Here is a 26897-nt window from a genome sequence, read left to right as displayed (position 1 = left end):
AGATAGTTCTCTAAATGGCTTTAGATCTGACCTCTACATGATGAAAAAGTTCCCCTAGTAAAAGGATATTCAATAACCAGTGCAACCTGGTACAGACCCTCAGGACAAGACCAAAACAAAATTCAGCTGGACACCAATAAGACTGAAACGACCTTCAGCTCTCTCGGGATAGTGACACTTTTGTTCCCAGAACCTTACTGACATATATTCAGCCTTCAACAGACTCCACAGACCTGTCTGTGAGAGGAAGCATAGAGCAGGCAGGCAAGAGATATGATCTGTGAACAGAACATATTAAATGGAATCAAATGAATGCTTTTCTTTTTTTCTTTTCTTTTTTTTTTTCAGTAATCCCACAGTAAGCAAGGATTTTTGTCACATTATTTTTTGACTTCCAGAAAGAAATATTAATTGATCATCTTCACACAAATGAAATTCCCAGTCAAGTTATCAAATTTTATCAGGGTTCCAGTGATACTGCCAGAATAAAATTGCATGGAGCTAATCAGTGCCACGTGATGGGCAATCAGACTACGTAGGGAAGATGTCTGTTGCTTTCAAGTGAGAGGTATTTTAAAAGGTAACTGGCAACTGCTGAGTAGACTGAGGTTTCTAGAAAACAGTAGTGTAGCTTACAAATAAATATAAAGTTCTCCGATGATTGCTTACTATTTCTTTTTCTTCATCATTATTATCACCATGATTATACTATTATGAGGGTTAAAATAATTCCTTTCTGTTTTCACTTACTAAGTCACTCAGTGAATTAAGTGGTCAGTTCTCAGAATAAGAAAGAGATAGGTGGAGAGGGAGGAAGAATGAATGAATGAATGAATGAATGAATGAATGAATGAATGAATACTGCTATTTCATGGAAGATAAGAGACTGCAAACTGACAATGAAACGTCACATGAAGAACAGGGTCCTAAAGTAAAGAGATCATTTTTAAATTATGTTTATTGACATAACATTGGTTAATATAATTATATAATTTTCAAGCGTACATTATAATTTGACATTTGTATATTCTATCGTGTGTTTACTACCCAAAGTCCTGTTTCCTTTAGCTACCATACATTTGATCCCCGTTACCCACTTTACCCTCCCCTACCTTCCTATATTTGACTGCCTTTATCTAACTACCCCTTCCTCCCCCACCTCCTACACTCTGGTAAACATTAGTCTATATTCCACACCCATGAGTCTCTCTTTGTTTGTTTACTTGTTGCTTTGAGGTTTATATCCCACATATAAGTGATATCATGTGATTTTCAACTTTTTCTGTCTGGCTAATTTTGCTTAGCATGATTATCTCGAGGTCCATCCATGTTGTCACAAATAGCAGTATTTCATCTTTTCTTATGACTGAGTAATATTCCATTGTATATATGTACCACAGCTTCTTTTTCCAATCATCTATCGTAAGACACTTCAGTTGCTTCCATGGCCTGGCCACTGTGAATAATGGTGCTATGACTATTGGTGTGACAACATCTTTTTGGATATGGGTTTTCAAGTCTTCGGGGTAAATACCCAGTAGAGGGATTTCTGGATCATATGGTAGATCAATTCTTAGTTTTTGGAGGAAATTCCATACTGTTTTCCACAGTGGCTCAGTATTTTTCTTTTTTGGTGCAGCCTTGGAATGTATTTCTTGAGTTGGGTCAGCCTGGAAAAGTAGAGATTGTTTACCCTGCATCAACCTTCTTCTAGAAAGACCAAGGGAAATGGGGCAATTTTAAACTTATCAAGAGATTCAAATTGCCTGTTTGCTAAGGTACGCTTACATTTTCAACACCTGAACTAAACTTGGATGCCCTACTTTATAGCTTCTAAGATTACTTTTTAACACTTACCTCATGCCAGGCACTCTTGTAAGTACTTGATAGGTATGACTCTAATCTTTGAGATTGCCCTACTAGAAAAGGACTATTTTACAGGTGAGAATTTTGAGGAAGAGGGAAAAGTCAATAGAGTTTCTTAAATCATACATAACTTGAAACTAAGTCAGGATTCAACCCAGGGAGTCTTGCTCTGTAATTCAAACTTTTAACAGTTTTCACAGTGCTTTCACAAATCTTCAAGTGCTTTGCAAATCTGTCTCCTAGACTCTGTGTACAGGTTGATGGGTCTAATACAATGCCTTCTTAGTAGTCAAGAGCTCTGTGGAAATCTACTTCCTTTGCAGCATTTGGCATCACTGACCCAGTAACTGACACACAGTGTTCACCAGGGCAAGTCCATCTAATTTGCCGAATTAGATGGACTTGCCCTGCTTCTGGAAACCCTCTATCACTCTGACTATTCTAACACCATATGCTTTCTTCCTGCCTTTCTGGCTCCTCCTTCTCATTTTTCTTTTCTTCTGCCAGTCCCTTATATGATTCTTTATTGTTACTTTCTAGGCCCCCTCTTCTTCTCCCTGAACTCACCATCCTCGGTACTCTCAGCTACTCCAATTATTGTCTACATGCTGATGTCTCACAAATATATACTATTTGCATCCAAGTTTCCATCTTAAAAGTCAAACTCACATGGTCAACTCTGCTGGAATCAATGTCTCATATGCACTCAAAATCAATCTGTCCGAAATTTAATTCATCTTTGTGCCTCTGGCCACTTCTAAAACTGCTTCTCCTCTGTTTCTTCTCTCAGCTAATAATACCATGATCCAAAAAGCTGTCCAATCCAGAAAACTGGGAATAATTTTCACTTTCTCTCTCTTCTTTACTTTTTGTATCCATTCATTTACCAAGCCTTGTTGAGTCCACATTTTAAAAATGTGCACAACTCTTCATCCCCACAGATTTCACTGTATAGTCCAGGCCACCACTGACTTATCCTTGGGTTAGAGCATCTTGTAAGGACCAGTTGAATGTCATTTCCTCAGTGGGGTCTTTGGGATATAGCTCCTTCTTATTTCTCCATCCTTATCCCTTACTTCGCACACAGTACTTTTAAATTTTGAACCAACTTCAGTCCTCTCTCAACTTTTCTGTTCACATTGCTTGGAACATTCTTATCCTTGCTTCTCCTCCTTCTTACTCCAGCTCCCAACTTGTCCTACTAATTCTTGTCATCCTTCAGATCTATTTGATATTCACAACTTCCAAAAGCCATTCTTGAGCTCCTGTGTCTTGGTTCTGTTCTCCTGCTCTGGAATTCCACAGTACACTGTATATTCTCTATCACAGATAGCACTTATCACCTTGAACTGCAATTATGCTTTTACTATTGGCAAGGGAAGGGAAACAAACTGCAATGACAACAAATTCCAAAATTTTATTTCATTTGTTTATACCTGATATAGCATAAGTACGTTTATCCTGAGGGAAAGGGCCAATGAAGGGCCAAGCCAATGACTGGATGCTCTGTTCCAGTCATTCAAGAACCCAGGCTGCCAGCAACTCTTTCGCCTTTAGATTGTAACTTCTAAATCTCCCTGCATCATAACATCTGGATAGTACTTGAGGAAAGATCATGGAGGCTCTTATCTTATATGGGAGATTTTATAGGCCAGGATTTTAAATGACAATAATCACTCCCACTTGCATTCTATTGACTAGAATTCAGTACATCACTACATCTAACCACAGAGGAAACCAGGAAATGTACTTCACTTTATCTGTGCCAGGAAAATGAGGAATGGCTTTGGCGATCAGCTGACAATCTTCCACACTGACATTTATTCTCACTAAATTGTTTATTCCATGAGGGTGGGGATGAGATTTCTCTTTCTCTTCACTTCATCTCCTATTGCAGTACACACTGGGCACTCAATAAGTATTTGCTGGATAAATGAAGCTATTCATCTCTGGCCTTTAAGACATTTTTTCCTGCTTATCTGATTCTGTTTTCCCATTTTAGTTTCTCATGCAGCGTAATCTCTCCATAGCTGACTATATTCATGGAGCTGGGGCGTAGTGTATCTTTGCTATTCATTGGTAGGTTGTGTTGCAAAAGAGTTGTTGATCTCTCTATATGTGAACTACTTATAGATGCACAAACCACAATGCTAATTTATTTATTTATCCTACATATATTTTTTCAGAGTTTTGATTACCCATGTTTTCTACTTAAGGCATGACCTTTCCCAGAATAGAGATACCTGGGAAGCTGAGATGCCATTCGCTACCATCTAAAGCCTCAGGGTGAATGAGTATGCTGGCTGTAACCTGTAAGGATATTGTTGAGAACATTATATATATTACAGTATCCTCTCATAAAAACCGGGCAGAATTTTTTTTAATCACAATAAAAGAAACAGCTGTGTTTCTCTTGAATATAAACTGGTTTTGACCTTATGATGTCCTTCAATGGCAAAACATATATACTTAATTTCTTAACATTGTTGCTAGAAAGTTTTGACCAAATGTGGGGCCCGCATCTACTAAGAGTACATGACATCAAGAGAAGCACTATCCTGGGGATGACTCCATAGTGTAGTGGTTAGCACGTCTGCTTTACATGCAGAAGGTTCTGGGTTCAAATAAAAAAAAAAAAAAGAAAGAAAAGCACTGTCTCTACTTGTGTATTATCCCCACTCAGGTTTCAATAGGATTCGGATGTTTTCTTTGCCCATATTTTCTCTATCTTCTTTCATCTTCTTGCTTTACATATTTATGTAAGCCACCTAAGATATGTTTGGAAACAAAGGAGCAACACGCCTAAATAAAATATATTGAAAATTTGTCTACGTAAGAGAATAAATGTGTTTTAAATGGAATGTGGTTGGATATTTTTCTCCTTCAATTTACTTTGCTTCATCCTCAGAGCTATTTTCAAATGAATATGAAATAGTTCTTCATTTTGGGAGAAATAGAAAAGGAGAAGAATGGGAAATGATGAATTATAAAGATGGAGATGACTTTGAAAGCAAGGAATTGACATAAATACAAAATCATATTTAGTATGTGAAAATATTATATGCAATTGTGAAAACTCACTACAAGATAAGTTTCATAAGGGTGAAGACCTTGTCTTAATCTTTCTTTGTATGTAGAATAGGTTGGACACATGATAGACCCTAAAAAAATATATTTCAAAAGTGTGAATATAACACACTTGACATTAGGAGAACTGGGTTAATGTCAAATAAATTATGTTGAATATTGAGTATGCAACTGCAAACATGTACCTTTTGGACTCGGTTTCGTAATTTATAAAAATGAAGCCATTAAATTATGTATTCATTCAGATTCTTTCCAACTCTAATATTCCATGCTGTGCATGCTACCCATGTTAATTGTAGTAGCAGAGTTAAACATGTGAATGTTAGTATCTATAATAACAATTTGAAATTTTTTTTTCAAAATAGGCTATCCAGCTACATCTTCAATAACCCTTGTAGATGTGAGCACATTGACTCCAAATGCCACCCCTCCAAGTGAGTATAGCAAAGCTTTCTACATATGATTCAAAAGAGGCAACACACTCACAAGTTTTACTACAACCACAATAATGTTGAGATGTGAGCAAAAAGCTATATTTTTTTCATTTGATGTTGATATTTTGTTTTTTAATTACTCTGTTGTACCTTGTAATCTGGTTACTATATATTGATATGACAATCACTATAATTTTAATAAGGATTGGAGATTCGTCATCATATTGTAGCTCTCATCTGTCATAGGACTTTAAGGTAATATTTGTGTTATCTCGACAATACTCCCAGTGATTGAGTTAGTGATAAGAAAAGAAAAAGGAAGCAAGTCAGTGACAAGTTGGTATTAAACACAAACTACAAAGCTTTAGCTTAATATGCCAGCTAGTATTCCTGTGTAGGGAAGCACATTTTCAATTTCAGTTTTCCTCAAAGTCACATAGGTTAAAAATTCAGGACATCAAAGCAAAGTTAAATTTCAGCTTTATAAAAAGTTTGGATTCAGGAAATTTTGTCTTACAAACAGCAATTCCAGTTTGACTACCTAAGGCTTCAACTGCTCCTGGACCTCCAGTGGGAAAAACACCAAAAACTGTAAGAATAACCCTGAGTCTTTTGGAATCTTTTGGGCATCATTCATTCATCCAACATACATATTGAATTACGCCAGTGTGCTTTGTTCATGATCATATTAACAAATATTTACAAAGCACCTACCACATTTAAAGCATTGATGTTGGAGCTGGACATACAACTGTGAACAAACAAATCTCAGTTCCCAATTCTGGTGGAAGAGAGACAGACAAATGGTGATAACTGGAGATGGAAAAAATAAAGCAGTAAAGGGAAACAGTCAACATCAAGGGTGAGGGATGGGTTGCCATTTTAGAGTTGTCTTGAAAGGCTTTACTGAGGAAAGTGACGATTTATTAAAGATATAACTAATGAAGGTGAAAGAGCAAGCTTTGAGTATATCTGGGAAAAGAGCGACCTAGCAGAATATATATATCACTAAAAAAGGTCAAAGCAGGAGCCCAATGTGAGAAACAGAAATGGTTTGTTACTTTTAATCTGGCCAATGAAGAGCAGCCGTGTCCCCTAATGCTGCTTTAGCAAGTATTGACAGGGTCTGAAGAGGAAATATGCCGTCTCTTAGTGGTTCTAAGACAAAGATCAATGTTGTAGTGACATAGCAAGGGATATGGCTGAAGCGAAGAGGAACAAATACCGCGGATGCCACAGGGGCGGAGCTCTGAATTTAACCACTAGGCCCTTGTCCACAGAGTAAATATGTGGGGTTTGTTTTTGTTTTTGTTTTTGTTTTGAAAGTATTTAAGTTGTACATTTAAAACCTTTCAAAGTATTTTGTACGCATTAGCTCAGTCATCTCACTGGGGGAAACTTGTCCTTAGAAAATAAATGAGAAACAAGAAATGTATAATACTGCACTTTGTGGCACTATTTATTTTAACTCTTTTATGAACATTATGTTCACAGATTTGGGTTAATCATAATCTTTAATTCATGATACACATTCATCATTAGTCTGTGCATGACTCTCTATAATTTAATGTAATATATTTCTTTTAATAAATATGTGAATAATATACAGGTTTGAACTGTGTGGGTCTACTTATATGTGGATTTTTTCCAATAAATACATACTGTATTGTAAATATATTTTCTCTTATGATTTTCTTAATATTTTCTTTCTTTTAGTTCACTTTATGGTAAGAATACAGTATATAATACATATAACATACAAAGTGTGTGTAATCAACTATTTATGTCATCAGTAAGGCTTCTGGTTAGCAGTAGGCTATTAGCAGTTGTTTTTGAGGAGTCAAAAGTTATATGTGAATTTTCAGCTGTGCAGGATTCAGTGCCCCTACCCCCCATGTTGCTCAAGCGTCAACTGTAATGAACACCTGTAAATTCAATGTCCAAATACAAGACTGAAAAGATGGTATCAGAAGAGAGAGCACACGAAGAGATCCATCCACAAATAAGTGGAACTTAGATTGTATATCAAAGGCGGCATGACAGATTACTATAAAAAGAAGAAAATGTTCAGCAAAAGACCTAAAAACATTGATTGTTTATGAGAAAAAAAGCATGATAATGTTTCCCTACCATGCACATTACACAAAAATAAACTCGTATACTTTAAGTTCTTTATGTCAAAATCTAAACATTAAAATATGTAATAAAATAAAGGTGAATCTCTTCCTGGCTTTGGGATAGAAAAGGGCTTAAAGAAGAGACATAAAGCACTTACCATAAAAAATATTGAAAATACACAATAGAATAAGTTAAGGAAAACATTTTTCATCAAAAGACACCTCAAAGAAAGTAAAAGAGGAGGGCTGTAATCTGGGAGAAGATATTTGCCACAAAGGTAATTGAAAAAGGATCAAGAATATGTAATTCACAAAGGATCAAACTTTATATTGAGTATAAAAAGGATGTCTCCACGTCAGTAAGAAAAAAAGGAAAAAAGCAGTAGAAAATGAGCAAACAGACATATCAGCAATCATGAAACACAAGTGGCTAGAAAATATCTAAAGAGATGCTCAGTCTCTCTAGTAATTAGAAAATGCAAATGAAAACTAGAATCAGATAACCATTTTACATTAATCAACTGGCAAAATTTAAGAAGTCTGGAATTACCAAGTGTTATATGGAACATAAAGAAATATAGTTTTTATATGTTACTGGTGAGAGAATAAATTTATACCATCACTTTCCACCATTCTGGCATTATGTTTTAAAGCCCAATATTTTCATACTTTGTAATACAACAATTCTACTCCTAGATATATACCACCTCCATACACATAAAAGTGCTAGGACATGTATTCAGGAGATATGTACACAAATATTAGGGGAAAATACTATTTATAATAATAAAAGCTATAAATAATCTAATTGGTTAGAGCCAGGAGAATAGATAGAATACAGCATAGTCATATAATAAAATGTTATAGAGCAATGAAAAACAAGTAAATGACAGCCATACAACAGCATGAATGAATCTGAGTAATACTGTGTTCAGGCAAAAAAGCAAATGCAAACAAAACATGGGAAACATGGCAGAATGAGAGACATCCTCAGGTATTTCCGCTTGAAACAACAATAAGCTGAACATCTATAACTCAATGAAAAACACCCAAACTACACACCAGCACGTCTGAGTGTGAGATCTGTGCATAAAAGCTACCACAGGTCAGAACTTCGGGTGCCGGGTGGTGGACTTGGAGAAATAAAGAAGCTGCCTCTCGCAGTCGCCAGAGTTTTTTGCAGGAGGAGCGAGAGGGGAGAAAGTTTAGCAATTTCCCTGACCAGCCTACCTGGAAGTGCTGGAACTTCTAGCAGCCGGCAGCAGGGCCCAGAAATCAGTACGAAAGGCAAAAAAGTGGGACGGGACTGCAGAAAACCAACAGTTGATTTTTATTGGCCTCAGTTTGCAAAACCAAGGCTGAGCCACAGCCCCCACACTCCCAACCCATATCCTCCAAGCCTGATCACCACAGACCCCCAGGAGAATCTGAACAAATGCTACCAAAACTATTGCTAAAACTGACAGGGACTGAAACTGAGAGTAGCATGTGTGATTAAATATCTATAAGAAAATGAAAAAGACATTTAGGCTTTATATAAAGCAGGAGTCCAAGAGGCTTAGACACCACCTACTGGAAACCAAAAGAAAAGCGCCTTCTTTGAAACAAGGCTAAAGATTGACCTTTATATAATAAATCTTCTTTCTGGAAAAACAACAGAATACACTTCCATTAATGCCCAGGCAGAAAAATAGTCCATTAAACACCATGAACAAACAAAATGACAAGTCATCTCAGAAAAAAAAAGAGAAAAATCTCCAGAATAAGCTTACAGACATAGAAATATGCAACTTAAATGATGGAGACGTCAAGATGGTACTTCTGAAAAAACTCAATGAGATCCAAAACAACTCAAATCAACAATTTCAGGAATTGAAAAAACAACTAGATGAGCAGAGCAAGGAGATTGAAACCCTCAAAAAGAACCAAATAGAACTATTAGAGATCAAGAACACACTGCAGGAGTTGAAAAATGAAATAGCAAGCTTGGAAAATAGAGTCGACCAAATGGAGGAAAGAATCAATGACATCGAAGACAGAAATCTAGACATAAATCAGAAAGAAGAAGAGAGAAATAGAAGAATAAAAATAATGAAAGAGAAATTTAAGAACTGGCCGATACCATCAGGGGAGGAAACATAAGAATAATGGGCATTACCGAAGATGAGGAAAAGGAACAGGGACTGGAAAGCATTTTCAGACAAATAGTGAACGAGAATATCCCAAATCTAAGGAATGAGCTGGAGCTTGGAATTCAAAAAGTCAACAGAACACCTAATTATCTCAACCCAAAAAGGCCTTCACCAAGACACATTGTATTAAAGTTATCAAAAATCAATGACAAAGAGAATTCTCAGGGTAGCCAGGGAAAAGTAGATAGTAACTTATAAAAGAAAACCATTAGATTATTATTGGACTTCTCAGTGCAAACCTTACAAGCCAGAAAGGACTGGAATCAGATATTTAAACTATTAAGTAAAAGGAACTACTATCCTAGAATAATGTATCCAGCTAAGCTCTCCTTTAGATATGAAGGAGAAATTAAGACCTTTCTAGACATACAAAAATTGAGGGAATTCATGACAAGATCTGCACTACTGGAAATTCTGAAAGAGGTGAGCTCACCTAAAACAAAATGACAAAAAAAAAAAAAGATGCGTAATTAGGAGTAACGTGACTATTAGGTGAATAGAAGCAGAATAGTACAACCCTTACTAAGAACAGGACATTCTAAGCTTAAATATTAAGAAGAGAATTGCTATAGCAAGATATTAATGAACGGTCAACATAAATAGGGACAAATTGAGATAACAATGACTAAAAAGGGGAGGATTCAAAGATCCAAATTCATAAAGGGGAAAAGAGATAAGTCACATGCAGAAGAAAATGGAAGAATGTATACATATAATTATCTTTTTCTTATTCATAATGGCAACCACACAACAAAGATTCAAACTGAAATATATAACATAAAACAAGGAGAACCAGAGGCAAAACCACAAAAGCCAACCAAAATAAAGAAAACAAAAACACAAGGACAAGGAGGCAATGGAAATGCTGAGCTCCCAAAAAGCAAAAGATAAAATGGCTGTAAGAACACTTCATATTTCAATAATCACCTTAAATAAGTGGACCGAACTCACCGTTAAAAGGGCACAGAGTTACAGAATGGATCAAAAAACAAAATCCAATGATATGCTGCATCCAGGAGACACATCTCAGCTCCAAAGACAAATATAGACTTAAAGTGAAAGGGTGGAAAATGATATTTCAAGCAAATGGCATTCAGAGAAAAGCAGGTGTAGCGGTACTAATATAGGACGAAATAGACATCAAAATCAGAAAGGTAAAGAAAGATACTGAGGGACACTTCATTCATCAAGAAGATATAACACTTATGATATTTTTTAAATAAAATTTAAAAACAAGTACAACCAAACACCATATACATAGTATGTGAATATTTAAATACACACAGCATGAGAATATTTAAAAACTAAGTAAATGAAAGATAGACACAACACTCAGAGCACTGGTTGGTTTTGAAGGACCATACCAGAGATGGGACAAGGGTAAACATTTGTAATGTTATTTATGATAACCAAAAAAATCTGTGTGTATGAGTGAGGGTGAGGTAGTGTTTAGGAAGAAAATGTTCAATAATAAGAGATTATTGAATAGGATGACATTAACTCAATGAAATATTTATGAAGCCAATTAAAACAATAACCATAATGTACTAATATTCTCAGTATATCTTATTCTATAGGCAAGGCTATAAGCTGAAAAATGTTTATCAATCTAATATAAATTGAGAATAAAAATATTAGACCGAGAATGAAAGTCCATGATTAATAGATTAACATTTATCCCATATGATGTTTACATAAAATTGAGTTGTTTGTAATAAACTATGCTGAAACTCTACCTACACTAATTTGTCATCTTTTATTCTGGGTATTATAGTACAAATAAATTCCATGTGATTTTTGTTTATCTGTTTGCTTACCTGTCTTCCTAGTGCCTAAAATAATCCCTGGCAATGATTAGTGCTCAACAAATATTGGTGAATAGATAAATGAAATAATATTTGCTGGTTACAAGGGGAAATTATATAACAGTAGGGATAAAAGTTTATTGAATAATGTTAGAGGAAAAAGATAACCTCCAGCTTTAATATATATGCCCGTATTCTAATTCTCAGCATAACACTCATCTGATGTTTTTTATTTGTATATTGAAATTTTACTAGAATGTAAGATCACAATAACAGAGACCTAAACACTTTTTCTGTCTTGTTCATTGTAGTACCCTAATGTCTATAACAATGGCAGGCATATAATAGGTGCTCAGCAAATATTTCTTAAATAATTGAAAGAATATGTGGGCAAGAACAAGAAAGAAAACACGAAGAAGTAATCTGCTTAATTGGAATTTTTGAACTTCTTATTTGTTTGCTTAATTTAAATCACTGCTGTAATACTCTATTTGCCAGGAATAAAAAAGAAATCCTTTCTTCCCATGCATCACATCAGTATGATGCATACAGGCCACCCAAGGTACTTTTTACCTCAGAAACTGGAAAACTAAAAGCGTCTTGCTTGAAAGTGCTTTATAATTTATATAAGTATATTCTTGATCTTTTTAATAGATTTCATAATGAAATGAACTATTATAATTCTTCACATTTTCTATCTTTCCCCATTTGAATACTTCATTTATCTTCTCACATCTCTTTATCATTTTTACTATTAAAATAGCCTTAGAAATTGTGAACTCCAGAAAGTGATTTTAAAACTCAACAAACAATTTTTTTCCCAGCAGAGAAAACCCACATTCTTACATATGAAAGAAGAAGTGGATATGGTTAACTAATTGCCATTTTTTATCCATAAACTTAGAGAAAAGTTTCCTATAGTGAGTTCTATTTATAATCATTGACAAAAACACATTATGATCCAACAAGTGAATATTGATTGCTCAGTCCCAAACTATTTTTGAAACATGTTTCTACTCGTTGGATTAGATTGCAATGTGACATCCAGTACTAGATGATGCATTTGGCAAAGCTCAAGACAGGCACTGACAATGGGATTTTTTTTCTTCCAGTGTGTTTAATAGATTTATGAAATGTTCAGAAACAGAAAAAGAATGATAATAGGCTGATTTCTGGTGAAATAAGCCTGCTAGCAGTGTTTTTAGTGCCTTCACTATTTTTTTTTAATTAGTTCCAGGTTTACAGTACATTGATTAGACATTTTTATAGTTTATGAGATGATCCTCCTGACTATTCTAACACCCATCTGGCTCTGCACATAGCTATTACAATACTATCGATTACAATACTATCTACATCCCTGTGACTATTTTTTAACTACTAATTTGTACCTAATTTAACTCTTTACCTTTTTCTCTCAGGCTCCCACTCCCCTCTGGCCATCACCGGAGAGTCCTCTGTATCTGTGCATCTGTTTTCATTCAGTTCCTTTCTATTGTTCCTTAGATTCTGCATCTAAATGAAATCATATGGTATTTATCTTTCTCTGTCTGACTTATTTTACTCAGCATAATAACCTCTAGTTCCATCCATTTCATTGTAAATGGTAGGATTTCATTTGTCATTTTTAATCTAATCTTCTGTTGATGGGCATTTAGGTTGCTTCCATATCTTGGCTGTTGTGAAAAGCACTGCCATGAATGAAGGGTTTCATAGATTTTTATGAATTAGTGTTTTGGTTTCCTTTGGATAAATACCCAGAAGTGCAATTGCTGTTTATGACCATGTTATATAAGATATTTGTTATATAAGATATACGCATTTTGTGTAGCTCATGTATATTTGAATGTCTCCAAGAGGTTCTGAGTGAATTGCATGTACACTAAATTTATAACTATATGTTTTAATGTATTGTTTTGTCATTTTATCTACTTAAAGATGTCTGAGCTGGGATTCAAGAATATTGGAATCTAATCATAGTTCAGCCATTAAGTTTCCCACAGTCTGGAACAGAAATGTTTATTTTACTTTAACTACGTATCTTTGGAATCGGGATGCCAAATCTGACCAAATAAATGCTCAAAACTTATAAGGTTAATAATATCCTGGGACATATTTTCATCGTGACACTCAGATGATCAGGCCATGAAGTAGAAAATTGAAGCTTAATTGCTTTTTCATTCTGTTTTTCCCTATCATTCATCTGGGCCACTGGAGCCTAAAGCCACATTTAATAAGTCAGTCTGTCTAAGTTGGACAAGCAGAAAAACAATGTGAATCTCCATGGGCCCCTGTGCCTCAAACTTGCCCCATTACCAAAATCAACAAACTTGTTATCAGTACACACACACACCTGGGCCTCAGAGGACCTCTTACTGACCTTATATGGGGTCTTATTTTGTTCTTTGGTCATGTATTTATTATCCTTCAAATTTTACATACTCTTTTTAAATCTTAAAGACACATTGCTTATCCAGTCCCTGGTCCTGTCTGTTTCATCTCAGGCTTTTAGAAACTGTGCCTATTAATTTCATAAGAATCCTTCTACTTTCCATAAGTATGGGTTAAAGATTGGCTACCATTGAGGGACTGAGGGTCAATAGCAGGGACATAGCAATGAGAGAACCCACAGCTCCTATTTCAGTTTGCATGATAATCTTCAGTCTTTCTGTTCCCTATTGACTGGGATACCAATTCTCTAAAGTTACCACACTTGTCCTCAAATTCTAAAATCATATATGTCTCATATCACATCTTAATCCATTTTCCTTTTCTCTAAAATGTTTTTCTCCCATTCTGTCACCTAATTCCTGATTAGGTCAGTCACAAATTAAAAATTTATTTCTCTGATTTAATATTCTATCTTTTGTTAAAATATCAACTTTGGAGGGCTTCTCCACAGTTAGCACATAAGCCTCACACTTCAAAAGCCCATGAGTGCCTTCTTCATGGTCAGGAAGAACATGAGGGTACCATCTATGGACTAGATGATCATGGCAAGAGTGGACACTGTAGCTAATGCCAGCATGTATGTCCTGGTAGAAGAAGTGGTGCTGGCCCAGTCCATATTCACCTCGAAGAGGAAAATGGGCAGAAGATCAAGGTCACTGAGATCTCTGTATCCAAGCCCTGCGTCTATGGATATTGCTTACCACCTATGTCATCCTAGTACAAAATCAAGGACAGAAAAATTTAGAGTGACGTAATGAAGATTGGATAACCAAGAAAAGTTCTGGAAATATAAAAATTATGCCAGAATTTCAGAGAGGTTTAGTTTGCAACAAGAATAAAGAAGTTATTTGTGGTTTCATGGAAAGAGGAGCTGCCGAACTTCAGATAATCACAGACATTGACATGAAACTAAGAAGATTTCTCTGTAAAAGGAAAAGATTTCTAATATGTCATAATATTATTGACAACTGTAAACTGGTTATAGATGGATGTCTAAAGAAGTTATTGCAAACAAATGAAAACTACTATGCTATTAAAGCTGATCCTGTTTTTACCATAGAAGAGAAGTACCCTCTTATGGTAGAATGATAGGCTAAGTCACATCGTTTCCTTGTTAAACAAGCTTTACCAAAAGTTAAATTTAAAGAAACTGTGAAAGAATTCAAGGTTATGCTCAAGAGAGGACATAAGAATTTATCTGAGAAACTTTAACAACATAGAATCCTTCTGTTCATATTTTCAGCTGATATTAGTGATACAGTAGAGGAGGTTATCCATAAAGTTGGGGTTTACCATCCAAATGTCAAAGCTGTATTCATCTGTGGATTTTGATGAAAATGGCTGCTCAAAGGATTTAAAGGAGATTTAACTCTTTTATTTAACAAACATGATAATGCCTTGCAGAACACAGACTATTTCAATAAATTAAAAGACAATAGAAACATAATTCTTCTGAGACTCTCAAGGAGACTTAAAAATGGCAGTTGGAGTAGTTCATGTGGAACGTATTCTAAAAATTGGATTTCTAAGTAATAGAATGTAGAAACTTTTAGAAAAGTATTGTTTTAGTGAAAGATGAATCATTGGAGGTAGCCAACTCTATTTTACTGATGATTCTATAAACAATAATTCTTCAGGAAGACCTCTCTCCTATGGGAGCAATGGATGCAAGAATTGTTCAGCTCTTCGTCTTGCTGAAAAACTCTTATTTATAATATATTTTTGCTCTTGAAGTTTTTCCTTTAAATTACTCAGGTATTTTCAAACATATCGAATCTATCAACTGGAAGTTCTTCGCCTTTGTCAATGTACTCCCCACTGTATTTTTTAAACAGAGTTAAAAGAAAAATCTTAAGACCAAAATTAGAAAAAATATCTCCCTACTTTTCCAAAGTAGATTTTTGTAGTTTAATTCTATCATACATTTTTTAGATTCCTTTTTTACACTTGAAAAATTCCTCACAATCTAAAACTAACTTTTATAAAATGGTCAAATAATTTCCACAATTTTAAGTACTGCCATTCTTGTAATTTGAATGGGTCATGCTGATGGTATCCTTATCTCCTGAAACTGTGTTATGCTTGGTTATTTTATTTGGAGAGAATCAATGTTGACCAGAAAAGACTGGTACTCTGTATCTGTAAATAACAACAACAACAAACTGTTGGTGTCCACATACAACTGATCATTGTTAAATGTTTTTTATTGTCCTGTTGATAAACATGAAGTGGAAAGTCTATTTTCTTAATACCCATTTTGCTCAAGGGATAGCACTTGTTCAACCACTTATATCTTAGCATAATTAATTTCTACTTTCCTTTCTTCCAAATAAAATTTGAAGAGATAAGATGTAAAGGTATTAAACTCTAAAAGTAGGAAGAAAAAGAGACACAATATTGGGTAAATAAACCTGTAAAGTTATCCAGAACAAACTGCTTTCTTCATAATTTTACCTAAATCCAGGCATGTTCCCAATTTACTTTTATAGTTGTTGCTCTTTGTCAATAAAATTCCTGACTCAATGGCTTACTCATTAAAAATGAGCATTAGAAAAATGTTCAGTCCATCAACATCCATAGACCTTGGTATTCCATCTAAAATAAAAAAAATAGTGGAGATCATAGGTGCAGGGTTAGAAAAATTATATTGAAGATAAAAACACCTTCTTGGCCTAACCAAACTCAAAATAGCTGTTTACAAAACCAACCTTATCTGTGGGGAGATTCCACATGGAAGTATTTATGACAGGTTGCCCTGTGAGCAATTCCTAGAAAGCACTGATATACTTTGTCTGAAACTGCAACTGCTCTTGGCATTCATGGGGAAACTAAGAAAAGGGAGAGCAAAAGGTTTTTTAATGTTTGTTTTATTTCATTTTGGTTTTGCTTGTTTGTTTGGTCTGGACACACAAGAAAGCACTTAACTTGGAAAATTATTCATGCTAATGTATTAAATAAATAAGCATACTACTCATATACTACTATAGTTATTTTACTTTACATCACATTATAGACCTATTACCAAATACGGATATGTAGAGTTTGGCCAAGACGTGGATTTTTCTTGGCAGAGACGAGGAAATAAACAAAATGAGTTTATAAATCTATTTCAAAAGCCGTATGTGTTGCCCGAGTTTGCTGCCATTCGCTCATGGGGAAGTTTTGCCTCCGAATGCATCAAAAGGACTTACCCAGCAGCTAATAGACCTGTGGGCATAGGGGTCTGATAATTCACTTTTGACACAGTTCAGTTTCACAGTTGAATAAGAATGTCAGCTTACCCACAAATACAAACTGCTTTGTTTCCTTGTGCATGTTCTACCAAGGTCTTCAAAGTCTTATTGGCACCTTTTAATGACCAAAGGCCACTATAACACACTGGGGCTTTCATTCTTTCTTATTGTTTTAACTCATCTATGGGATGAACATGAGAATACTCACAACACATTCTCTGTGTTGGAAGAATCGTTCCTAGTGTTTTCCCTTCATTCCTTCTTTCTTCTAAGCGACTATAATCAAAACCTTCCCAATTAGTGATGTCTGAACCATAAGCATGCCCCCAATTCCCACTTTATTTTGGGACATTATAATGTGTGCTTTGAATAGCTCAATTATCTTGCTTTAAATGTTCATTTGTATTCATTTTTAATAATTGTTAAGTTCAATTAAAGGTCAATAAGGGAAAATAACTAGTCTTATACAAATCTATTCTTCTAATATGTTCTTCCTTTATCAGCCTCATGGATGCCCAGTGAAATGTACAGTCCATTCCCCTCAAATGCAGACTCAGAACTTCATGGTGAGTATTTGGGGAAGATTTCAGGGTCAGGGAAGGCAGTGGTCTGCTCTATCTGGGCAGAGCTAGAAAAGTAATACTTGATAAGAAGTCGATCTCGGATAAGTATTTAAAAGTATATTTTGATGATGAAAATAATAATAAATGAAACCAAAATCCTTCCAAGTCACTCAAAGAAGATAGAAACCAAGTTTTATATTTTTCTCTATTTTATTTCAAAATTAAATTTATATAATAGCTATTTTGGCCAGTCGAATTCATTAAAAATGCATTTTAAGTTTTATTTTTCCATTGGAAAATGAAATGATTTATCAACATGGATTTATTTATCTACTTGAATGTTAAAAAGGATTTTTTATTGGTCTTTTCAAGCACATTAGAGTGGGGATAATCACTGTTTTGATTGGCTGGACCTCTGATACCCCTGGAAAAATAGGAGTAGGCCTCATCTTTCCATGACTGCAACTTAACACATTTTCCCATAACTACTTAAATTTCTCATGCAGATTTTTAAGCATATATCATTTTGTTGTTTATACTGAACACTTTCTCTTTTTTCTGTAAACCAATAGGAAGTTTTACTTCTTTGGAAGCCATTAAACATATCTTAAGATCCTAACCTTATTGTACATTGTCCTTAGTAAACACTACGCATTTTTTTTTTTTTAGGAGTCTTTGAGCCATTCAAATTGAGCTTTTCCTATTAGCAGGTGAAATCCAATCATGATTTTCCACTATTTTTTCAGGTTGAGATAACTATTAGGATTAGTTTAGATATCCCCTTTGTATACCTAGGTGATGTCTTCACCAGCACATTCAAAGCATTATCAAATGTTCTCACAACTGCCAATGGATCTACTGAAAGTACTCAGATCCATATCACTGGTAAGTCATTTGCCGTTTTTAAATTTTATTTTATGTTTTATTCACTCAACAAATATTTAGATTGCCTACCATTTGCCACACTCTGTGGTAGACATTTAGTATATACTGGCCTCCTGAAGATTACAATCTATTAGAGATAATATATAGTAAATAAGTAATCATACTTAATATATAGTAAATAAGTAATCATACTTAAATTTTCAAAATGTTATGATATAATACAAGATGCTGTCAGAGTCTAATAGAAAGATCTATTTTTAATTGGGAAACAAGAAAGGATTCTCTGAGAATATATTTAAATTAAAATTAAAAAACAAGAATAAAAATTAACCAAGTAAAAAGTAGTGAGAAGAATCTCAATCTTGTAAAATTATAGTCTGAGGTAAGAAAGAGATCACTGAAACAAAAAATATTCCTATAATTTGACTAATAAAATTTTATCAGTGCTAAATGTAATCTCTTGTTTTATATCATAAGAGGACAAAGAACTCAATAAAGTTAGAACCCTACCAATGCTGGTCTTGATTGTAAATTCAATGTATAATCAACTCTTTTACTTCAAGATATGTTCACTTGATGGGTTAACACTTCACCTGGGTACTCAGCTTACTTCGTATTGAAGGTCATGTGGTCCTCAGATTATTAGAGCATCATCCTGCATACAACATGTCAACAGAACTGCAAACTGATGTTCTACCAATACCTCTTTAAGAAATCAGTACCTTCAAGAACTGCCTATTTAGAGATAGGGCAAGATTGGAGCTCTGCTTCTGCATTAAGACATTCCTGAAGTCAGTAGTCTCCATTTCTGTATTTGGTTGGGAGAAAATGTGTAAACATTGATATAACACACATTTAATAACTTTTGTCCTTTCTGTAAAACTTTGGGGGTAAATGTTATATCCCACCATATTACTAATAAATTTGACTCAACTAAAACAGAATTTTATGTAGTTCTGAGTTGACCATCTGTATGATCGTTTATTTTGTGATCCTGACACTCTAGTGATTTGAATTACTATGTAATCTCTAGCCACCTGTCAATATGCAGTCACATATAGTTATATATTATAGAACTATGGAGTTTCCAGGGTACCCTCAGTGTGTGTGTGTTGTAAAAAGAAAAAACTTCCACACTGATACCCTCTGTTAACATGACCACATCATATGGCTGCAGTTCAAACTATGAAAACATAGAAAAGATTTGGTAACAAATATTTTAAATCCAGTTTTTTAGATGCTTGTGTTTTTTTCTTTTTAAACTTTACTGCATAAAAAGTGATGTAGTGAAACTAGGCAGTAAAAAAAATTAAAAACCTGAGTCTCTACCTACAAGCAGTTTACAATCTAGTTGAAACTATAAAAGAAAATTAATCCAGGTAATTCTGATATAAAAAATACACATTTGGCCCAAGTGATCTATGAAATCTAAAGAGCTAAAGATTTATTTGTAATCTATAAGAAATTTTACTGGAATGTTGTCAGAAATAACAAAAGCCTGGAGACAATTTAACCACCTAATATTAAGAGATTAATTAAATGAACTATAGTAGATCTATACACTGGGAAACTAGCCAGTCACTTAATCGAATGAGGTAAATCTCTATGCATTTCTTTAGAAAATATTCCAAGAACATTTATAAGAGATAAAAGCCAAGGGACAGAACAGTATGTATAGTGTGCCCCCATTTGTAATAAAAGGGATATATATTCATGATATGTATATTAGTTTATATATGCATAGAAAATTTCTGGTATTACATAATTAACTTTTGCAGCACCTGAAGTAGTAAGGACACTTTTTTTTCATTATAGTTTTATATTCTGGGCTCTTTGAATTTTTAACATGATTATAAAATACTTTTGAAAAGGAAAAAGTTGAGTAACTATGTAATTATTAACAGTCCCTTTTATTTTCTGCCAGACAATCTTAGAACCAATCTTATTTCTTAAGAGAGTTACTTTTCTTAATTCTTTCTTTATGTTAGAGAAAAAGTAAAATCATCCAGAATATAGCATTATATTGCTTCTGGTCTAGAAACCACAATATTTGAAAGTCTTTGATTCACGCAGTTTCACCTGATGTTCAAAAGTTAATGAATGAGCTGAGTATTGGGTATAATTCGCATAGATTTAAAAAATCAATCTACTAATTCTTCACCAATATAATTTTAGCCAGCACTTTACTTGCAACTTTTAAATCATAGAAAGAGCAAAACCAATAGTTTCAGTTTTACTCCTTTTGTCCCTTTTCCCCCTTTCTTTTGAAGATAGGAGGAGATAGGAAGAAAAAGAGGGAAGGAGATAGAAAAGGATTAGAAAACCTCTACCCAGGATATGATTCCTTGGGTGACATTCTGAATAGAAGTCTTTGACGAAAGTCCTTTCAGCATTACAGCTCCGTAGGTCTTAGCCAGGCCTTATCTGCTTTGGCCTTTCAGGGCTTTGAAATGTTATAATGCTTTTTACTCTTTCTTCCTCCACCTAACACACTAATATTCCATAAAGCATTTAATGACTTCTTCAAGAATAAGAAAATCCAAAGCTAGACCATTGTTTCACATGTAACATTTTCTTTACTGAAGTAAATTTGGAATCCAAATTTACAGATTCTCTTTTTTTATTATTATTATTTTGTCTTACAAATAACATTTCAATTTGTGCCAGGTGACAGGCCTTGGCAAAATGAAAGAAAATACCAGTTGTAGAACATTCTAACAAGAAAGACATTCATGTAAATAAGTAATTGTATAAATGCCGAACCAGAAATAAGAACAAAGCATAGACATGATCTCAGAGTATAATTGTGTTCAATGAAGTTCTGCATGGTCCATGGGGAGAACATGTGTCATGTAGGAGAAATAGTTCAATTGATCCTGGTTTCCAGTTGCCAAAGTTTGGCATTAAAGTTTCTCTCTCTTTATGCCCTTTTCAGGTATTGTGGATAATAGCCCCAAAGATGGAATGTCTTGGCCAGTTATTGTGGCAGCTTTGCTTTTTATCTGCCTGGTATTGTTTGGTCTTGGAGTGAAAAAATGGTGTCAATACCAAAAAGAAATGTGAGTATAATACTAAGATATGCAGAAACAGATACCTTTTCAGTACAAAATATTCCCTCAGCATGGTGTCCTTTTTAAATTTAACTGAGGAAATAAGACCCTGAGAAGCTCAGAGACACTATATAGCTTTCCCAGCACCAATCAGTTTGGATTAGATGCACAACTTCCGACTTGATGTCCCCTCTACCTGCTTAGGCTGTAACACTCATCAGATGGAACAAATCAGTGGGCATGAAATAAAAACTGAGCTTCCCCTCACCTTAAAACTGAAAATAATTTTTCTTTTAATCTTCATTATTTGTTTCATTTTCATGCATCTCTGAACTGCCTGAGCCAAGCCAGTCCTAGATGCTCAAGTGTGAAATTAAATGAAAAAGGTAATTTTAAGACATTTCCAGCTGCTTTTCAGCAGAACGAGCCTCTACTGCCCTTTTCCTTTTCCCCAGGGGGAAAAGAAAGTAAGCAGTTGGTTACTCCTTTTTTGTCTTGTTGATATATTTTCCAGAACTTTTCTCCAGTCTGAACTGTGCTATCTGAAACATGTAAGGTTAAGCTCCAGTTCTCTGACTTGGATATTTTGAATCCGTTCAGATTAGGTCATGATTAGAAGAGACCCTCATAATACATAGAGCTAATCTTTCTTGTATCTTATGAGTGCTGTAGAAGATAACATTGACCATCGTGCAATACTTTCCTCTCCTTTTCTTAGGGTATCCTTGAAGACTATAACTATGTGCAAGAAATGTTTCGTGGTGAATAAAACACTAAATTAATATTCAGAAATTCTGGTTTTTTTTTTTTTTTGGTCCAGCATTACATTTTGGCCACCATATGACCTTGAGAAATTCATAATTTCTCTAAAAAATGAAATTGCAAATTTCTTAAAATTTTATCTACATTTCGATATATATTGTCTCCACTAGGGTATCAGAAAGCCAAGTATTAGGCATTAGGGATTTTTCTATGTAAATGAGAAAACGGGAGTCTGAAAATATGCAGATTTTTTTTGTTGTTCTGCATTCAAATATCTGTGTTTTATAGAGATGAGAGAGAGAGAGATCTGGAGAATTTAAGATGCTATGGATTGACAGACAAGGGGTGGAGGAATTTGAGTCACAGACATAAATATACTCACAGATATATTTCTGTTTCTTGATATCAAGAGGACTGGAGCATTTGTATTGCTGAATCCCAGACTCACCTGTATGTTTGATGCCTTTCAGACAAGAGATGAGTTGTGCTAACAAAGAACAGTACTTTATACAAAGATGACATTAAGAATGTTCACTGATTTAAAGAAAAGAGATTCCGTCTATGGCCATGCTACCCTGAATAAGCCCGATCCCATCTGATCTTAGAAGCTAAGCAGGGTTGGGCCTGGTTAGTACTTAAATGGGAGACCACTTAGGAAGTCCAGGTGCTGTAGGTGTAATAAATAAATAAATAAACAAACAAACAAACAAATAAATAAGGGATTGTAAACTGACAAGGTCCTTGAAAACTGTGAGGTCAATCGTGAGTGCCTCGCCTAAAATAAATAAATAAAATAAAATAAATAAAGAGAAGGGATTCAGGCATTATCCATCCAGTACCAATCAACTCAGGGATTCGGAAGAGCTTTACTTCCCACCTCAGCAGTATCACCACAGTACACAATGAGTGAAGTCTGGGGGTATGGCTGGCAACGGGGCTGTTTGAAAATCTTCAGTCTTTGGTTCTAGAACTTTAAATTTTTGTCTCTAGAGGAATATTTTAACCAACATAAGAGGCACACTTCTTCTTTCAGGAAGTAGTTGCCATGGAAAGTATAGGTTCTGGTTAAAAGACTTGAAATGCTGGTCTGATTCTCTTGAGCAAGTTGCTTCAAACCTCTGAGCTACATTTTTATATGTTTAATGGTGACAGTAATAGTCAATTTCTATATACGAATTAAATAATGTTATAATAAAAATGATTTGCAAATGATAAAATACCAGGTATATATTAATTAATTAGTTAATATTATCACCATAGACTAATAAGCATAGGTTATGCCAGAAAAATTCTGGCATAGAATAGGCAACTAGTGGGATAATAGAGAACTAGTGGGGCATGACTCCTCTTTTGCCGTTTCCTACTTTAAAATAAATATATATACCGTTCAATTACCCCTTATATTCTTAGCACTGAAAAAAACAATGTTTTATTCCTAGTATGGAAAGACCCCCACCTTTCAAGCCACCTCCACCTCCCATCAAGTACATTTGCATTCAAGAGTCCATCGGAAGAGATCTGCCTTGTCATGAGATGGAGACACTGTAGTTCTTTGAGATTTTGCCATACAACGAAACTCTGCTAAAATCTTAGTGAGAGGATAGATATTTTGTATTACTAAATATTTGCCTTCTAGCCAAGCTTCCACTGCAGCTGAAATGAATGTCAGAAGAGAATGACTTGTTTTCCCAGCAGCTCATGCCCTTTCATCTGTATATGCCTTTAAACGAGAGTGAGAGGATATGTCATGCTGACACCCAGTGCAATCTGTAGGAAATGTTCTTGCTTATATAAGAAGTGCAAATTAGGCTGCTGTCATTAAAAAATACTTGCAGTGTTTTTATTTTTCATTTTAATTCTCAGATCGAGGTGACGACAGTGGTTTCAAGAATATATTGTTACTAGATCCTCTTCTCTTTGCCAACATGCTAAACTTTTTGCCCAAATCATTATAATCTCTGAGACTTGTTGCATTCCCTAGGAAAATTACAAGAAGAAAATGTGAGAGTTCCAACAAGATTTCCAAATAACGAGAAAGTACAGTTAGTCTTCATACTGAAATTTTGTTTATTTTCAGTGGAGGAAAACAGAATATCTTGCACAAGAACCCTAGTTCCAATTCTCCTTCACCCTTCTCCCATCATTTTCAGCCCAGGCTTCCACCCCATGAGATGAAGAGAGAGCAAAGGGATAACTAGCCAACAAGAAGTAGCCTAGTAGGAATAACATTTCACTGGCCTCTAAAATAATATGAGCTAAGAGTGATCTTATTCTCAACTTCACGTGTGTGTGCACGCATATGCATAGAGCAAATCATTGGCAAACTGTTATATAAGTAAACAAATAGCCTAACTCCAATCTAACACATTTAATTCCCATTATTCTCTTTTTTATCTGGGGACTTTCCGGTTCATCCAATCTGCCTGTTTTGATATGTCTTAAAACAAATAAAGAGTCTTAAATCAGACTAGCATTGATAAATTAACCTTGCTCCTTCCAATCTTTTATAAAACAGTTTAAATAGAGTGTATAGATGAGAGAGAGAGAGAGAGAGAGAAACATAGTCAGCCTGAGCCATTCTGTATTCAGCAACAGTTTGTGAATGAATAAATTACTAATGCCCCTTGTTCCTCCAAACCTTGCCACACATCCCTGCCCCAGGAGGAAAGAACAGATGTTGCTGATATAAACGACAGCAAATATTGTGTGGACTTCGGTCTCAAAAGAAACCTTTCATTCCTTTGCAGTATATTTATCTCTGACTACACATAAAAATAACCTGGAGAATTTTTTAAAATGAATTTATTTATTTAAATGAGTTTCAAGTATACAGTGCATTGGTTAGACATCTATAATGTTCATAAAACAATTCCCCCAATTACTCCCTCCCTCCTTTGTCCCTCCACTTAGCCATCATATTAATGTTAACTGCATTACCTCTTCCATGCTCCCCGTACCCAACTATCGACTACTAATTTATACTTCTTTAACCCTTTACCCCATTCTCCCAGCCTCCCAACCTCCCTCCCTTCTGTCCGTCATCAAATTGTCCACAACATTTGTGAGTCAGTTTTTGATTAGTTTATTCTTTTTATTCCTTAGATACCACATATAAGTGAAGTCAAATAGTATCTACTTTTCTCTGTCTGACTTATTTCACTCAGCATAGTAACCTCTAGGTCCATCCATGTTGTTGCAAATAGTAGGGTTTCACTTTTTTAATGGCTGAGTAATATTCCATTGTATATATGAACCATAATTTTCATATCTAATCATCTGTTGATGGGCATTTAGGTTGTTTCCATATCTTGACTATTGTAAATTGTGCTGCATGAATATTGGAGTGCATAGATCTTTTATGAATTACTGTTTTGGTTTTCTTTGAATAAATACCCAGAAATGCAATTGATGGGTCAAAAGGTATATCTATTTTTAATTTTTTGAGGAACCTCCATATTATGTTACATAGTAGCTGTACCAATTTGCAATCCCACCAACAATGTATGAGGATTCCCTTTTCTCTGCACCCTCACCAACATTTGATGTTGCTTGACTTATTGATGATAGCCATTCTGACAGGTGTGAAGTGATATCTCATTGTGGTTTTAACCTGGAGAATTTTTAAAAATATTACAGCTGGTCCTTCTAAAGCAATTAAGTCAAAAACTGTGGAGTGAGGTCCAGGTATCAGTTCTTCCAGGTGATTCAAGTGTGCTATCAAAGCTGAAAACTGCTGAACCAGTGGAAGTCCCTTCTGATAGGTCAGATTCTTGGTTAAGTGCTTAATGCTTAACTCTTGTCGTGGCCAGCCTCCAAGATGTCCCCTAGTGATTCTTGCCTCTATGTAGTCCCCTCTGACACTAAATAAAGATGGCTTGTATAGCTGGTCGGGACTAGAGTAAGGCAAACAAGGCACCAAGACTGTAAAATTTAAGGAGATATTCACATTCGGAGTCATAAACTTGCACAACCTTGAGAGTAACTTGCACAACCAGAGTGTGACTTCCAAGGTTAGGTCATAAGATATGTCCTAGCTTCTGCCTTGATCTCTCTTTGATCACTTACTCTGTAAGAAGCCAGTTGCCATGCTGTCAGACACTCAAGCAATTCTATTGAGAAGTCCACCTGTCCAGGAACCGAGGCCTCCTCTTGACAACAAGAATCGACTAGCCAGCCACATGAGTAAGCCAGCGTGGAACCATCTCCTCCAGTTTCCACTCAAGTCTGCAGATAACTGCAACATCAGTTAATCTTTTGACTGGGACCTATCATGAGAGCTTCCTCTCATGATAAGCTTCCTCTGAATTCCTGACCCATAGACAATGCGTGAAATGATAAATATTTATTATTTAACACCGCTAAGTTTAGGTTAAATTTATTACACAGTAATAGATAATACAACCCAATAAATGGGAAAATAAACCAATGTTTTTCTGCCTTATTTACACTCAA

The 26897-nt window shown here is 34.9% G+C and overlaps 1 protein-coding gene and 2 pseudogenes across 5 annotated transcripts in view; all 3 read left to right on the top strand.

Moving 5' to 3' along the window:
* Positions 1–24960, top strand: part of CD96 (CD96 molecule) — an 83499-nt gene extending 58539 nt beyond the window's left edge. The window contains exons 9-13 of one of the 5 annotated variants that reach the window (XR_001597528.2): positions 5319–5387; positions 17689–17751; positions 18544–18633; positions 21569–22069; positions 23885–23976. Coding sequence is in view for 4 of the 5 variants with exons in the window: in XM_016149967.2 (XP_016005453.1) it covers positions 5319–5387; positions 17689–17751; positions 18544–18633; positions 21569–21692; positions 23885–23993 (455 nt within the window). In the remaining variant the exon portion in view is untranslated. Of the gene's footprint in view, positions 1–5318; positions 5388–17688; positions 17752–18543; positions 18634–21568; positions 22070–22401; positions 22481–23884 lie in introns of those variants that run through there. The other 4 variants (XM_016149967.2, XM_016149935.2, XM_016149944.2 and 1 more) reach the window with 4 other exon arrangements.
* On the top strand, positions 13348–17636 carry LOC107513366 (annotated as a pseudogene).
* On the top strand, positions 23003–23121 carry LOC118602267 (annotated as a pseudogene).
* Positions 24961–26897: the final 1937 nt, after the last annotated feature.

Source organism: Rousettus aegyptiacus, unplaced genomic scaffold (genome assembly GCF_014176215.1).
Source record: "Rousettus aegyptiacus isolate mRouAeg1 unplaced genomic scaffold, mRouAeg1.p scaffold_m13_p_4, whole genome shotgun sequence".
Lineage (NCBI taxonomy): Eukaryota > Metazoa > Chordata > Mammalia > Chiroptera > Pteropodidae > Rousettus > Rousettus aegyptiacus.
This window is presented reverse-complemented; position numbering and strand designations above follow the sequence as displayed.